Source organism: Eulemur rufifrons, chromosome 21, assembly GCF_041146395.1.
Source record: "Eulemur rufifrons isolate Redbay chromosome 21, OSU_ERuf_1, whole genome shotgun sequence".
Lineage (NCBI taxonomy): Eukaryota > Metazoa > Chordata > Mammalia > Primates > Lemuridae > Eulemur > Eulemur rufifrons.
Genome location: NC_091003.1, coordinates 11858928 through 11876294, shown reverse-complemented (window position 1 = coordinate 11876294; position 17367 = coordinate 11858928). Strand labels below are relative to the sequence as shown.

Here is a 17367-nt window from a genome sequence, read left to right as displayed (position 1 = left end):
CAGAAGACTTTAGAATACTTAGGTTTCCCTTGTCTTGAATTTGCACACCACTCTGAATAGAAATTGCCGATGATAACATGGCCTTCTTTTAAAGCACAAAATGAAAAGGAAGTATTAGATGGAGAGGCTTAGTATTGAGCAGTCTTATAGGCTAGATGGACTCCTTTATAATTTATCAAGTTATTAATTTCTGAAATTTTGCATATAGTGATTTAACTGAAAACTATACCACAGTGGTAAAACACTAGGCTTGAGGTTAGAGAGCCCAGATTTGAATCCTGTTTCTACCATATATCAGCTCTGTGAGGTTGGGCCTCAGATTTTTATCTGTAAAATGAGATCAATAATAGTAACTCTTTCATAATGTTGCGTTAAGAATTAAGTGAGGTAATGCACATTACCTGGCACAGCGTGAGCATTCAGTAAATGTTAGTGTGGTGATGATGCTGCTGATCACGTGAAACGAGGCCCAACTGAGGAAAGTAACTTCTCTCTGTCTTCAGTGCCTGTAATAGTTTAAGATAAATGCTTGTGGATTTTCTCTTTTCTACTATATTTGTTCCAAGATTAGTTCACTTACCAAAGACAACAATGAGTGGATGTTCAAAAAAGAAATCCTAATAAAAGACTGAATGAAGCTCTATAAATCAATATAAGTGATATTTTTGGACTTGAAGGCAGGCCCACATAATAGATTCTAAACTACTTAATGCAAAGATGACATGTATTATGACCATCCATGTGGAAAAAATATTGCATAGCAGGATTAAATTTTTGTTTAATATGTATCGCACATTTAATTTCACTTGTTAAAAATGAATACATCTTTGTAGACTCTGTAGATGTTTACATGGGATGATCTCAAATGCTAGTTCTTTAAGACATCGATTAAAATAGGTTCTTGAACAAGAAAGTTGGGAGTGCTAATCCTTCTGAAATTATTGACACTTGGGTACCACATAGTTCAATAAAATTGTAAATTTCCAAAATAAAGATCAAGTTCATTTTAAGTAAAGCAATCTGTGGAAATAGTAAAATTTAAAAAAGCACATGAAGTAGTGATGGTTACTTACTTTACAAAAATACTTACCCTGATTCCTTAAAATGGTAAACACCCTAATATTTAATACACTGGATGTATGACTTAGTATATAGTTCAACAGCATATTTTGGCCACATGCAGTGTATCAGCCAGTATGTTACACAGTAGTGATATAAATATGATTCCTACCCTCTGGTAGCTTCTGGCCCTAATGGGGATATATTTTCCTAAAACAGCCTAAATTTTGTATAATAAGGTGCTGTGTATAAGAAAAAATTTTTACAGTACCCTTTTGCAGGGACATAAAGGAAAAAACCTACCCTACCTTAGAGGACAGTCAGGGAAGTTTCCCTGAAGGGGTACTGTCTAAGCAGACTCTTGAAAACAGATTCAGCTAAGGAGAACTTTTCTTCCTTTCTTGCCAACAGGTACTTCTTGATATCACAGGGAAGTAGTTTCAGATAGCTGGAGCACCCAGTCTGAGGCCATAGAGTTACTAAGGACAAGATTCAAGGGTAGACAAGGAGCAGATCCCAGAGGATTTCATATGCCATCAACAAGGAGCTTAGATTTTATATCCTGTATATCATGGAGATTAAAGGGTTTTAAGCTGTAGAGTGGCACGGTCAGATTTTTACTTTCTAGTTGGTAATGTTGGTAGTAGTATAGAGGATGGATTCCATTAACAGCTTTAAAGAGTATTTATTATATTATAAAATCAGATGATATATAGAGGACTGATAGGTTTTATAATGCTCGTAAATTTCAAGTAAATCACTGAAGGGTAAAGACACTTAAATACCTGAGCAGTAATCACTTATGTTTTGTGGAACTTACATATTTTGGGTTCATTCAGAGACTGTGTTGTTGAAAGGTCAAATAAGTTTAAGAGTCTTTAAAGAGTCTTTGGAAACAGATTTTAGGTCAAGATTTTACTCTTAATCAAGTATGTGTGCTCTGATTACCTTTTGTGAGTGGTTTAAGTTTTTGGGTGGAGACTAATGTAATTAAAGATTTTTCCCGGCCGGGCGTGGTGGCTCATGCCTGTAATCCTAGCACTCTGGGAGGCCGAGGCGGGTGGATCGCTCGAGGTCAGGAGTTCGAGACCAGCCTGAGCAAGAGTGAGACCCCGTCTCTACTAAAAATAGAAAGAAATTATATGGACAACTAAAATATATATATACAAAAAATTAGCCGGGCATGGTGGTGCATGCCTGTAGTCCCAGCTACTCGGGAGGCTGAGGCAGTAGGATCGCTTAAGCCCAGGAGTTCGAGGTTGCTGTGAGCTAGGCTGACGCCACGGCACTCACTCTAGCCCGGGCAACAGAGTGAGACTCTGTCTCAAAAAAAAAAAAAAAAAAAATGATAAAAGATTTTTCCCTCTGTTTCAAAGACTAACTTTTATCTAATTCTTTGAATTATAAAGATATATTTTTGAAAGGAAAAGCATTATCAAAAGATGAATTTTTCTAACTACATGAAGAAGAATACATTTTGACTACTCAATTAGTAACCACTTGAAAATTGTCCAAATAGTTCTCAAGCACTCTGCCTTCATCTGCTTGGGCTAATATAACAAAATACCACAGACTGGATGGTTTACCATAGAGATTTATTTTCTCACAGTTCTGGAGCCTGGGACTTCCAAGATCAAGGTGCTGGCCAATTCAGTTTCTGGTGAATCCTTCCTGACTTGCAAACAGCTACCTTCTTGCTACATGCCCACATGGCCTTTCCTTATTGCCTCTCTCTATTCGTCCTCTTAAAAGGCTACCAATCCTACCAGATTAGGGTCCCACCCTTATGACCTCATTTAACCTTAATTACCCCCTAAAGGCCCTATCTCCAAAGACGGTCATGTTGAGGGTTAAAGTTTTAACATATGAACTGGGAGGTGGGGGGAAGGAATTCAGTCCTTAGGAAAGGCCAAGTAGACCTTTTTCCAAAGAAGTAAATATAAATTTAAGTATACACAATTTTGAAGTTTTTGAGTCTGTAAATCTGATTATGCTTAAGGAAAACTTTTCAGGACAACAAAGTAGAAACAGGAGAGAAACAGTTCCAAACTAAAAAAAAAAAAAGGAACTTGCTAATAGCTGTGACATTTTAGAAAAATTGCATGCTAGATAATCCTTCATTAGCTGTAAAAAGGTTTATTTGCAAAGCTTTTATTTTTGTATTTTCTATTATCTTCAGTGCCTGGCATTGTAATCCTGTAGCCGGGAGTCAAAAGTAACAAATACAGAGCTCTCACAGTGCCTTCATGTATGTGGTGATCAGAGCCAGGTACAATTTGCAGAGGCTAAAGGTGTTTATGTATTGAATTTTTCTTTTATTTGGCTTTGGAACAATTAAAGTGAAGATTGCTGGGAATTTTAGTTATAAATTGAACACAGTATTTTTGTGTGTGTGAATTTGAATAAAAGATTTTTAAACTGAGTTATATGCCAAAATCACAGACTTTAAGAGTTGAAGTGTAGGCCGGGCTCGGTGGCTCACGCCTGTGATCCTAGCACTCTGGGAGGCCGAGGTGGGCGGATCGTTTGAGCTCAGGAGTTCGAGACCAGCCTGAGCAGGAGCGAGACCCCGTCTCTACTAAAAATAGAAAGAAATTATATGGAAAACTAAAAATATATATAGAAAAAATTAGCCGGGCATGGTGGCGCATGCCTGTAGTCCCAGCTACTCGGGAGGCTGAGGCAGTAGGATCGCTTAAGCCCAGGAGTTTGAGGTTGCTGTGAGCTAGGCTGACGCCACGGCACTCACTCTAGCCTGGGCAACAGAGTGAGACTCTGTCTCAAAAAAAAAAAAGAATAAATTTAAAAAAAATAAATTAAAAAAAAAAAAAAAAAGAGTTGAAGTGGAACTTAGAAACTGTCTTGACCAGCCCCAAGACCAGGAAACCGAGACTTAGACAAATTAAGTTACTTGATCAGTACCACAGAGCCATTGGGGGCCATTGTAGGACTAGGATCTAAGACTTGTGTCTTCAGTTCAGACTTCTTTCCAGTTCAGACTTCTTTCCATTATACCATGATGCTACCCAGTTGGCAGGTGTTTTTTGATCAAGAATTCATTGTTTTTTGATCAATAATGGAACAAGTACCACATCATTACTATTAAACTTCTTAGAAGCAACTTCACTTCCTCGAGTCCCTCTTAGATCCATTCAAAAATTCTAATTCTAAAGAGAATATTAAAAAAGTATAAAATGTATAGGTATAGATTACTTTTAGCAAGTAAAAGTTCAGTTCATTTTATTACTGTACTGCATAGATTTTTCTTAAATGTATTTCCAAAGACGGAAAGACAAGGAATTTTTTTTTTTTTTTTTACAATGCCATGAAGCCAAAAACAAAGCTATCTTTAAAAAACATAATAATCTAAATTTTACTTCTGGTAGTATTGGTTTGACTACTCATCTCAATTTGTTGGACTTAGGGACGTCATTTTAACCTTTTGATTATATGTTAAATGAGTAAATGCCTAATGATAAAAATATGATACTGTACTTGGTATTTACCTAGCATTCACTAAGAATTCAACTTTGACATATTCCCCCAAGGTTTTGTTCCTAGCCTTTCCTTCTCTCTGCAGTCTGTGCGTGAGTTAACACATCTCCTTCTTGAGCTTCTTGTCTACCTTATACAAACAATTCCCAGATCTGGTCTTGTTCCAGCATTTCTCCTGAACTCCAACCTCCATTTCTTTCTACCTGCTGTATATCTCTATCTGGATATCGGTCTAGCTTTTTAGAGTGAGGCTAGAAAACACTCATTATCTTTCTCCCATTAAACTTATTTCTTCTACTGAATTCTCTTATTTTTATTCATAGAACAAACGTCTTCCCTGCCCTTGTTCTTAGAGCCTCAGAGCTAGCTTTGATGCCCATGTCTTTTCTGGGCTCCACAGACAATCAGCTGCTGATTCTTCACTGTTCCTGCCATGTTTTTCTTGCATCTACATTGATGGAACCACAGTGTGGTATCTGCCTTCTGCTTTCAATTTTATTGCCAACATTCTAGAATATGACTATCATTCTTTCTCGTTTGGCAGCCTAACCTGACCTCCCTACTCTAGTCTCCTTCTATTCCAGTCAATCTTTAAAAAATATTTTTAATTTACTTTTTTCATTACAAAAGTAACATATATTCAATGAAGAAAATATAGAAAATAAAGATTAAAAATAAAACAATACCTATATTTCTGATACCCAAACATAATCACTATTAATATTTTGGTCTATATTCTTCCAATTCTTTTTCTATGATGTGTGTGTAATGTTTTTAAACAAAATGTTTCCAATCCAGCCTGTATATTACTCCATACAACTAGAGTATTGTTCTTGAAGCCTGATTCTAATTTAAAATATTTTCGTTATCAGTAGGAAAAAAGCTTGAAATCATTTGCATGGTATTCAAGCTCCTTGACAATCTGGACCCAGTAGACTATTCCAGCTTTGTTGCCAAAGAATCCCTCCCAAATCTATAGAACAACCATTTAAGTAATGTGCCATTTCCTAATATGCTCAACCTCCAGTTTTACGCACACATCATTTCCTATAAATATTTTACCTGTTCTTTGCAGAGCAATCCAAGTGCCATCTCTTCTACGAAGCCACCAATCACCTACCCACCCCCGACTCCTTAGAGAGTGAGACGTTCTCTCTCCCTGTTTGGAACTTCCACAGTACTTGCAACACTCCCTGGTTCTGGGAAGAGTTTCTGGTGAACACATATTATTCTGTATTCTTCGACACCCAACACACTATCATAAGCACAGCAGGTATCCAGTAAATGTTGAATAAAAGAATGAAACAATAGTTTAGCATTGATTCAGGAACTATTGCTTTTATTAAACTCATGAGAAGGGTAATAGTTTGTCAATACAGAAGAAGCTTAAACAGATAAAACTTACTCAGGTTAGAGGGAATTAAGGAGACAGTATTAGAAACTGGAACATTCTAAATCCAAGTTTATCACTTGTCCTCTGAGCTGTGCTGTTGCTCTTGATCATTAAGAGTAGATATTTATAGTGTGCTTACCGGTCGCTTGAGCACTGTCCTCTTGTGGGTAGGTGGGAGGCAGTGTTCTTCCTTCTGCTATGGGTACAAAAGAAGTACAGGTAGATATTTCTCCAGTTGCCCAGCAGCTGGCATGTGGACATGTGACTTTGGATGCTCCCACCCAGGACTTTGAATCTTGAGGGCTCAGGGCACGGCAGAGACAATTTGTGGTCGTTGTGAAGATAAGATAATTCTCTTGCCTAAGCCTCCCAAGTAGCTGGGATTACAGGCATGAGCCACCATGGCCAGCTCCTAAGTGGTTAATTTTTAAAATTTAAAACATTATTCTGGTGAAGTCCATAGGCTTCACCAGACTGCCAAAAAGTTCAATGTCATAAGAAAGGTTAAGAATCTCTTTTATAGATAGAGTTTTCTCTTTTTTCCTTCTAACTTAGTGGTTCCCGAACTTGATTGTGCGTGAGCGTTACTTTAAAGAATTTTATAAACAAAACCACATATACTGGGATTTTCAAGCATAATTTGAATGTATGCCTTTTTGGCCTTAAGTGTCGATCTTTGTACTCAACCACTTTCGGTAAGACTCTATTTTCTAGTGTTTTCAATTAGACCAATGGACCCCTGGGAATTTGAAGGCATGAAAATATAAAAAAGTTTTCTGTGAGATTTTTAAAGTGTTGTGATTTTTCTTTTAAAAATGATTTTCTTTTGAAAAATAATACATAGTGAATCCCTTGGGTGACCACTTTATTACCAAAGAGTTCCATGGTTTGCTTTGATTTCTGGGCCTGTGTTTGTGCTTACCATAGTTCCAAGTGGTACCACTCGAATTGTGTTAGACAAATGAGAAAAGAATAGAAATGGAAGTTGAATTAATGCATAACTGTTTAACTCTCACCTTGTAAAGGGCAGAGGATATTAAATCAGGTTATACAAATGAAGTGTTCTTAGAGTATAGGTAGAGAAAAGTGGTGGAAGAATGAAGCCATCACATGGCGAGTACGCTTGCCATGCTAAACAACAGGACACGTGGTAGATGGGGCCATACTTGTTTTGGAAGTTCTTGTATCAACAAAATAATAACATCTGTCACATTGAAACTGTGTTGTTAACCTTGATTTGGAGAGAGGCTGTGAATTTATTTTATATAAGTTCTCTAACAGCTCTAAGAGGTTTATTACAGTTTTATAAATGGACAATTTCATCTTTTAGTAGCTCAGGTCCTAAGGTTCGGAGTCATCTCTGACTCCTCTATTTCTTTCATGTTCCAATCAAAACAGCAAAGCCCATAGGCTATTCCTTCTCAATTATTCCAGAATTCAACCACTTCTCACTACCTCTGCCACTACCACCACGTTGGTACTGGCTGCCGTCATTTCTTGTCTGGACTTTTAAATCGCTGTGTTTTAGGTATCTCTGTTTTTAGCCTTGCTCTCATACAGTGTTTTCCACAGAATAGTCAGGGTGATCCTTTTAAATACATCGGTCACTTCTCTCCCAAAATGTGGCAGTGGCTTCCCATCTCACTTATAATAAAATCCAAAGTCTTCACCATGTAACAAAAGGTCCTTCCCCCTCTCCTGCCTTGTCCCCATTGCTCATTCTGTTCTACCCATGTTGGCCTTCTGGCTTTTCCTGGAGTATATCAAACAATCTCGCTGTTACCTCTGCCTGGACTGCTCTTCCTTATCAGGTATCTTTAGGGCTTACTCCTTCACTTCCTCAGCTTTCGGGTGTCTGCTCAACTGTTACCATGTCAGAAACATCTATCCTGCACACTGACCCCATTCATTTAAATGTTTTTCTTAATGTTTATCAGTACCTGACATAACAATATTTATGTCTCTCTCCACTAGAATATAAGCTCTATGAGAGTGGGGAAGAACCTTAGAGCCTTGTTAGTGCTGGACACATATTAGGTACTTAATAAATATTTGCTGAGTGAATGAATACATTAATAAATTAGAAATGTGAGTGACTAAAAGTAATTTAAGAAAATGGGGATCTGTGAGAATTTTTGAAATAAAGGAAATGAATATTAGTCAAGTTTGAGAAACCGTGTCGGAGAACAAATTATCATTGTGCATTACAGTTAAAGTTTTCATATCATGTATTCAATGCATATGATTAAGTTACAGTATAAATGAAGATGTCAAAACCCTGGTCTAATCTTTTAGAAAAATTTGGAATTTATGTAGACACATCAGCACCCTTTTTGTACTGGTTTTAATTTTAAGACCCATAACTTAATTTTAAGTACCATTTTTTCTGAAATGGATGCATAATAGATTTCAGATAGCTGGCCTCATATCAGAGTATCAGAACAAAAATAGTGTTAAATTTAAGAGATCCAAGGAGCCTCTCCTTCCCCATCTGTCTCTTTAATCTAAACATCTTTTTTTTAAAGGAGGAAGAAAATAATATTCTGTAAGAAACCAAAATAATTGATATTTTTGCTGTTTAGCATACATAGATAAAGTCTTAAAGAGTGACTAGAAGAATCTTCCTCACATCATTTAATGTCATTTGACCCAGGGGTAGTCTAAAGGTTATCATTATTATGATAATCAAAAACCCAGCCACTTCTGCAGTATTTGCTAGGTAGAAATTAGATGATCATTAAGGTCCCTTTTCAGCTCTTAAATGCTAGGATATATGATCACAATGGGCTATATGATCATAGTGGCATAAAAAGCAACTATCGTCTAGTTTCATTTTCAAAGTGAAAGTACCATAAAAGCAGTTTTCTTACCTCAGAATAACAGTTAAATATTGGTGGCAGACAGTAGCAACCAAAAATTTTTCTGTTTCTTTCTTTAAAGACAATTCTCTTCAAGTTCATATGGAAGTTTCTGTGCTAGGAAGAGGAGGGAAAAACCAACACTGGATTAGTCCTGACTGTATGACTGTGAAAAAGTCATATTGCTTATTTATACTTCATTTTTTTACTGCTGTAAAATGAAGATTTTGCCTGCCTCCGTCTACCCTCTGGGAGCAAAATAATGAAATAATAGGAATTTACAGAGGCATAAATTTACTGTGAAGCATAAGTTTCAGGGCCCTTTCTTTGGACCAGCCCCTTCTAAGGCCTTCTACCTGTTTTGTGTGAGAATTTTATATTTTTACAGAGGCCTCCAAATTTGTTTACTCTTCAGTCCTCACAAGAACTGAACCCAGCATTACATATTTAAGTATTATGAGATCCTTGGGAGAAATAATGACACTGAAGTCCAATCTTACTTTTTAAGTTAAATCTAGATTATTAGATTTAAGTCTAATCTAATTTATTAAAGTAAAATTTTCTTAACTGTCGTCTAACCTGTAACAATTAGGAAAACATTTTGATCTTTTGAAGTATGACTTAGGAGCGCAATTCAGGAGAAAGCTTTTTGAAGTGGGAAATCTGAAGTCCTGGATTTTAATCTGGGGTGACGCTGCTACACTGGTGTGATATAATACTTTTCTAAGATTCAGTGTAAAAAAAAAAAAAAATAGGGAATTGAAATGGTTGATCTTTAAAATTCTTTCCAGTATGAAATATTCTGATTCTTACTCCTTTTCTTAATGCTGCAATATTGTGGAGTTTTCAAGTTAGTTGGCTCTTGGTTTACTGTTGAAGAAGTGTCATTAAAACATTGGGAAGCAACTAAGATCTTCCATGAATCATCTTTTTTGAAGTTTCTGGGAAATGGGAAATTATTTAAAATATTTATATTACTTCTATCAAGTGATTTTTCTTATATTTAGAATGTGAGAAATAATTTACTTGATTACCATTGTTGGAAGTTCTCCATTTCTTAGAATAAAGAGTGAGGAAAATGATTTCAGTTGCACATCTCTGATGAAATCTTCTACTCTAAGTTAGGTGGATTGTTTATTTGGCCCAAGGGCCCAAGACCTGAAATACTACATTCTTGGCACAGTTCTAAGTTCTCACTATGAATGTAATACCTGAGGTTGTAGGAGGTCAAGAAAAAGGAAAAAAAATATATATGCGTATCATTTCATCTTCAGCTAATTCTTAAAATGCTATCCTTTTGGAAGAAAAAACATCCTTGCTCATGTTTTAGGGGAAGGATAAGTTTGAATAATCATCTTTAGTTCTAATATTGAACTAAGTGGAAAAATAGCAAAGGGAAGGAGATTGCAAAAGATTTTTATGGAGTATCTGCTATACTCCACAGCATTTCCACTCATAGATAAATACTCAAGAGAATTAAGTGCATGTCCACACAAAGACTTGTACATGAATGATTGCAGTGACACTATTTATAATAGCCAGAAGGTGAAAACAGCCCAAATGTCCATCACCGGATATATGGATAAACAAAATGTGTTGTTTCCATACAATGGAATAATTATTTGGCAATGAAAAGAACTGCAATACTGATTCATGCTACACATTGGATAAACCTTGAAAACATTATGCTAAGTAAAAGAAGCCAGTCACATAAGACCACATGTTATATTATTCCATTCATGTGAAATATCCAGAACAAGGACATCTATAGAGACAGAAAGTAGATTAGTGGTTGCTTAGGAAGGAAGGGAAAGGGAAGTGAGAGCTAAAGGGTATGAGGGGTTTTGTGTGTGTAGTGATGAAAATGTTCTAAAAATAGCTAGTGATGATTGTACACATTGGTGCATATACTAAAAACATTGAATTGTACATTTTAAATGGGTGGATTGTGTGATATGTGAATTATATCTCAAAGCTGTTTTTTAAAGAAAATATTATGTGGATACAATGATTAATCAAAACGTGGACTTAGATGTGTATCCTACTCTGAAGAAGCACTTATCTGGTTAGAGTACACTAATATGTGTATTTAAAACTGAATCAAAGAGAGAAAATGGTAAATTTTATAGAAGTGACATTTAGCTGGACTATGAGAATAGTTGGGATTTGGACGTTGTAAGCAGAGGAAATAACATAAGCAAAGGCAAAGTATAAAATGAAATACAATGTCTGTATGAAAATGTAAGTGAATATAATTCATTTTTTTCCTTATTATAGAGTTGAAGAATTTAGGTGAGAGTAGTAGTTTGAAGCCAGCTTTGAATGTTAGTTAGGTAAAGTTATTCTTAATCCTGTGGGAAGTAGGGATACTGACAGATTTTGAGTAGAGGAGTGATATCTGAACTATGCTTCAGAAAGATGATTATGGAAAGAACAGAAGCAGAGGAGAGACAGAATGAATCCCATAGACATGGAAAGTGAAAAACAGATAAAAAGAAATATTTGAAGCAGAATTAGAGATTAATTGAATCTAATGAACAGAGAAGAGTCAAAGTTAATGTGAAGTATATGTGAGCCATCTAAGGGATAAGCCAAATAGATACATGAAAATATAAGACTGGGGTTAAACTAGAGGTCAGGACTGTCTAGTGACATAGTGTCCTTTAAAACCATTAAGTGAACAGAAATTAAGATAGCAGCTTGCAGTCACAGAGAGGACATGGCAATCCCTTGGAGGAACACATTCATTTAGGGATCAGAGAGAAGAACTATGACCAGAATAATTTGGAAAAACAGAAGACAGTTTCATGGTATCCAAGAGACATATAGGTTTAATGGATTAACTTCAGAAATACTGTCTTCGGCCTCAATAGCAATACAGTATTCCAGCAGGAAAAAGAAACAAACAACAACAACAAAAAAAGATAAAACTGAGGTTTAATTCCTAGAAGTCTTAGAGAGTTTATTTTAGAACATTTTTTATAGAGCTATGCAACCAAAGATGGAGAGAGTATGCATTTTAAGAAAATTATGTAAAAGCGAATAAGTATTTAGAGAAAAAAAAATACAAAGCATGCATGTCCCTAGCATGAGAAAACTATTTTCTAGGAGTGAATGTCTCGTACATTTGAAATTAGGTCATGAGGACGTTAATAAATACTTTATTTAAAACTACTTTCTTAGAAATTTAGCAACTAGGGCTCATATAATATCATAAGGAATACTTTAGTTCACTGACGCTGTAGTCAGACTAAATTAGCAGGGTAGAGGCTGGGTACAGTGGCTCATGCCTATAATCCCAGCACTATGTATGGAAGGCTGAGGCAGGAGGATCACTTAAGGCCAGGAGTTCAAGACCAGCAAAGGCAATACAGCAAGAATGTGTCGCTACCAAAAAAAAAAAAAAAAAAGTTAAAAAATTATCCAAGCATGTGATGTGCACCTGTATAGTCCCAGCTGCTTGGGAAGCTATGGCAGGAGAATAGCTTGAGCCCGGGAGTTCAAGGCTACAGTGAGCTATGACCGTACCAACTGCCCTTAAGCCTGGGTGACAAAACAAGACCTTGTCTCTAAAAAGAATAGAATAAAATAAAGTAAAACAAATTAGCAGGGTAGATATGCAGACATTTCAGCTACTGATTGGTTGGTGGATAGGTAAAATGTGGTGCTAAATTCCGGCAATTTTTTAGCTACCAATTAATCTAAAGCATTCCACAGACAGAATCAGAGGGAATGACAAAAAATAATGAAAAAGTTCAGTTCATAAATATGGACATGCAAGAAGATTAGGATATGCTCAACAAAAAAAATGTGAAAATGAAAGTCGATACCTTTTTTCTAGTTAAGTATCTAAAAATTATTCCAATATATATGTTTTAAAGTATTATTTTCTTTGACCCAATGATTACACTTCTAGAAATCTATCCCCAAAAGAGCCCCTAAAACCTAGATAAGTAATATACACAAAGATCTTCAAAACTCAATTTTTGATGATAATATTTCAACAAAGGGTTGAATACAGCCTTGGTTTCCAATTGTGGAGAAATGATTGTGAATGAGTTGTGGTTCTTCTGTAAGACAGACATTGAGATGCATTGTGAACAGTGACTGGTGACATGGCAAAATCCTTACAATATAGTTAGATAAAGAAGGTGGACTATGGAATTATATATATTAATATAATACGATCTTAGCTGCATAACAAAAGAAATATGGTCATGAAGAAATAAATAAATGCATGGATGGAGAAAAGTATAACAAATTGTTAATGGAGTTTTGCCCCGGTAGGATTATGGATTTTTTTCATAATAGTATATATTTTCCCAATTTTCTATATTGGGCATGTACTTCTTTAATAGATAATTTAAAAATAATCATTACTCCAAGAATGTGAGAGATTGGTTATAGGAGAGCTTGGGAAAGGGAAGGTAGGTGAATCAATGTAAATCATCATGCCTATTGGAAAAGCAATTCAAAATATAAGCCTTACTGACAGAGAATCAGTAGCATTATTACGTACTGTCAGAGTAGTCCTATCTACTGGTAGCCTCTATTGAGTTACCCTGGCCACAAACCAGTGGAAGCCTCAACATAGATTCTGAAATCTAATGACATATTTGTTTCCTGCTTGTGAAAGAGTAGCTTGTGTCTTTGTTGTGAAGATCTTACCTTTTAAATTTGTCATCCACAAACAGATAAAGATTAAATTTTAACTTTCTAATATTACATTTATAAAAATTTAAAACTACTGTATTAGCAATTATTTCTTTAATTTTGATCCTATAATTATATATTTTGCTCTTCTTTTTCCATAGGTGCACCATAAATTTAAAAGTCTGAAGTTATGAAAGAGAAAAAAAAAGACTGCTGCTAAAATGAATCTGAGCAATACAGTGTATTTTGTGCCACACACAAAAAGGTATTGTCCATAGATTTATGACTTAGCTTTTTCCTAAAAAAAAAAAAAAAAAAAAAAATGAGCATGAATTGTATTTTCTGGTTTTTCTATGATGTATTGTTATTTTTGTAAGAAAAATAAAAGGGAAAGTAAAAATATGAATTAATAAAATTGGGACAAAATATTCTCTTATAACAATTTTTGAGTTTCAAATTATTTCCTTATAGATTTTCATTATTCTCAGTTATCGCTTACAATTTTGAGAATTATTTGGTTAAAAGAAATGAGCTTAAAGTTTCTTGATTCCTTTTATCTATTTTCTGGAAAAATATATATATTAACATTTTTTTGTTACAGTACTTTCTAATTAGATTTTGAAATTACATAAAAGGTTTTAAATCACTTTTCCTCTAAATACAGAAGTAACAGGCTTTGCAAAAAATTTTAGAAAATACAGATAAGTAAAAAGAAAGAAATAAAAAATTATCTGAAATCCAACACCTGCTTCAGAGGTTTCCCATCTTCACTGTCATGTTCCTTCTGTGCACTATGTACTTATGCCTAACCTCTTTCGCTAAAACAAAACAAACAAACAAGAAACTCCCTTGTATGAATGTATGAATTCCCAGAAGGGTATTACTGGGTCAAAGAGCATACCCATTCTATTCTTCCAGTAATGTACGAAAATGACTATTTCTTTAAGTCCTTGCTCCCCCAAAATGTATCTTCTTTCTATTATTTTGCGTATTTGGTGGGTGAAATGAGGTGTGTGCTATTATTTTTTACTTTTTGATCACTAGTGAATTTACATATGTTTCGTATCCAATGGCCGCTGCTATTTCGCTTTTGAATTTCCCATTTATCTCTTTTGAGTTTGTGTGTGGGTTTATGTGTGTATGTGTTCACTTCTCTGATATTAAGAATGGCTTTTAACTGGCACATATTTTGCAAGAATTTTCCCTACTCTATTTGTCTTTCAATTTTGTACATTGTATCTTTCTAAAACTACCTTATTGATATATAATTCATATACAAATCTGAACATATTTAAAGAGTGTAATATGTTTTAACCAGCATATTTATCTGTGAAACCATCATCATGGTGGAGGTAATAAACATGTCCATCACTCCCAAAAGCTTTCTTGTGTCCCTTTTTAATTCCTCCCACTCACCCCTTTTTACCCCTACTCTGTCCCCAGGTTGCCACTGACATGCTTTCTGTCACTTTGGATTAGTTTGCGTTTTCCAGAATTTTATATAAATGAAATCATAAAGTATATACTCCTTTTTGTCTGACTTCTTTCACTCAGCATAATTATTTTGAGATTCATCCATGTTGTAGCATGTGTCAGTAGTTCATTTTATTGGTGAGTTACATTCCTTTGTCTGCATGTACCACAGATTGTTTGTCTATTCTTTTGTTGATGGACACTTGGGTTGTTTCCAGTCTGGGCTATTAAAAATAAAGCTGCTATGAACATTTTTGTACAGGGCTTTGTATTGACACACGCTTTCATTTTTCTTGGGTAAATACGTGGGAGTGGAATGACTACATCATATGGTAGGTGTATGTTTAACTTTTGAAGACACTGCCAAACTTTTTCCCATGTGCTTGTACCATTTTACATTCCCACCAACAGTGTGTGAAAGATCCAGTCACTCATCTCCTTGCCAACACCTGGTATGGTCAGTCTTTTTAGTGTTAGCCATTCTAATAGGTACGTAGTAGTATCTCATTGTGGTTTTAATTTGCATCTCCCTAAGGAGTAGTGATAGTATACATCTTTCTTTTGTCATTCATATGTCCTTTCATTAATAGAAAGTTTGAATTCAGAGAGTTTTGTATAGCAGCAGAATAACTTGCCTCTTTAACCACTTAACATAGTGGTTTAACACTTTAACATTTATTATAGCCTCCAAATTATAGCAGTTTCTTCTGGTGGTTAATAAAAAATTGCTTAATTACCTGTGCTACTACATAAATATATCATATGTCTATCAAGAGCATGGGCTTTGCAGTTAGATTTGGATTTAAATCATAGTTCTGACAAATAACTGCCTTCCTGGCCATGGGGAAGTAGTTTGCCTCTCAAAGTCTTAGTTTGTTCTATAAAAATAAGATAACAAAGTCATTAAATTATGAAGCTGTCATGGAGATTAAAGGAGATAATCCATGTAAGGTTTTTAGTGTTGCCTTGGCACATAGTAGTGCTTAATAAATATGAACTGTTATTATTTCAGTATTAATTATACCAAAATGAATTTTTGTAACATCTTTAAGACATAATTTACATATTATACAGTTCACTCATTTAAAGTGTACAATTGAATGGTTTTTAGAATAATCACAGAGTTATGCAATCATCACCACAAACAATTTCGGGACATTTTCATCACCCTGAAAGTAAGTCTGTACCTTTTACCCCTTACTCACCAAAACCCCCAGCCCTGGGTGACCAATAATCTGCTTTCTGTCCCCATAGATTTGCCTATTCTGGAAATTTTATATAAATGGAATCATAAAATATGTAGTCTTTTCTGACTGGCTTCTTTCATTTCTCGTAATGTCTACAAGGTTCATTCATATTGCAGTATGTATTGGTACTTCATTCCTTTTTATGGCTGAATAATATTCCATTCTATGGATATACCACATTTTGTTTGTTCATTCACCCATTAATGGACGTCCTACCTGCTGACTATTATGAATAATGCTGCTGTAAACACTTGTGTGCAAGTTTTTGTGTGGACATATGTTTTTATTTCTCTTGGGTGTGTATATATAAAACTAGGAGTGGAATTTCTGGGTCAGATGGTAACTTGATATTTAAGTTTTTGATGAACTGCTAGGCTGTTTTCCAAAATTGCTCTGCCATTTTACATTCCTACCAGCAGTGGTAGAGGGTTCTGATTTCTCCACATCCTCACCAACATTTATCTGACCTTTTGTGGCTTTAATTTTCATTTCTCTAATAACTAATGATGAGGTTCTTTTCATGTGTCAGTGCCCATTTGTGTATCTTTTTCAGAGAAATGTCTATTCAGATCCTTTGCCCATTTTTTATTTGGGTTATTTGTCTTTTCATTATTAAGTTGTGAGGATAAGATGCTTTTAAATATTAATTTATACTTGTATTGCCACCAGACAAAATGTGTTACAAATAATTTAATGACAAACCTTATTTTTGGACAGGTGCTGAAGGTTTGTTAAAAAAAAATTGTCAATGAGAAATAAAGCTGACTGGGATATCAAAAAGCAAAGTGTTTGCAATACTGGTCATCATGCCTAAAGGGGTACCAAAGGACCCAGAGATTGCTGATCTGTTCTACAAAGATGATCCGGAAGAACTTTTTATTGGTTTGCATGAAATTGGACATGGAAGTTTTGGAGCAGTTTATTTTGTAAGTAATTAAAAGGAGTTGTTTGGATAGATCAAAATAGAAAGTTTGAAATCTGCACGTTCTCTACACATAGCTGTTACTCATAAAATATGCTTGGTTTTAGTGTTTATTGTGCAAATTCGATGATAGAGGGCAGTAGTCATTGCAAAGAAGCCAGTTCCAGAATTATAGGCTTTATTCAATTCGGTGGTATCTGTATCAATTGACCCTGCTATCAAGGCAGTATAAAAGTTATAAGCGTGAAGTTGAGCCTTGTCTATTTC

The 17367-nt window shown here is 35.0% G+C and overlaps 1 protein-coding gene across 1 annotated transcript in view; it reads left to right on the top strand.

Moving 5' to 3' along the window:
* The window catches only part of TAOK3 (TAO kinase 3), a 154748-nt gene that overhangs the window by 65935 nt on the left and 71446 nt on the right, over positions 1 to 17367 (top strand). The window contains exons 2-3 of the mRNA XM_069497520.1: positions 13620 to 13723; positions 16896 to 17104. Of these exons, the coding sequence (XP_069353621.1) occupies positions 16985 to 17104 (120 nt within the window). The 5' untranslated portion in view covers positions 13620 to 13723; positions 16896 to 16984. The remainder of the gene's footprint in view (positions 1 to 13619; positions 13724 to 16895; positions 17105 to 17367) is intronic.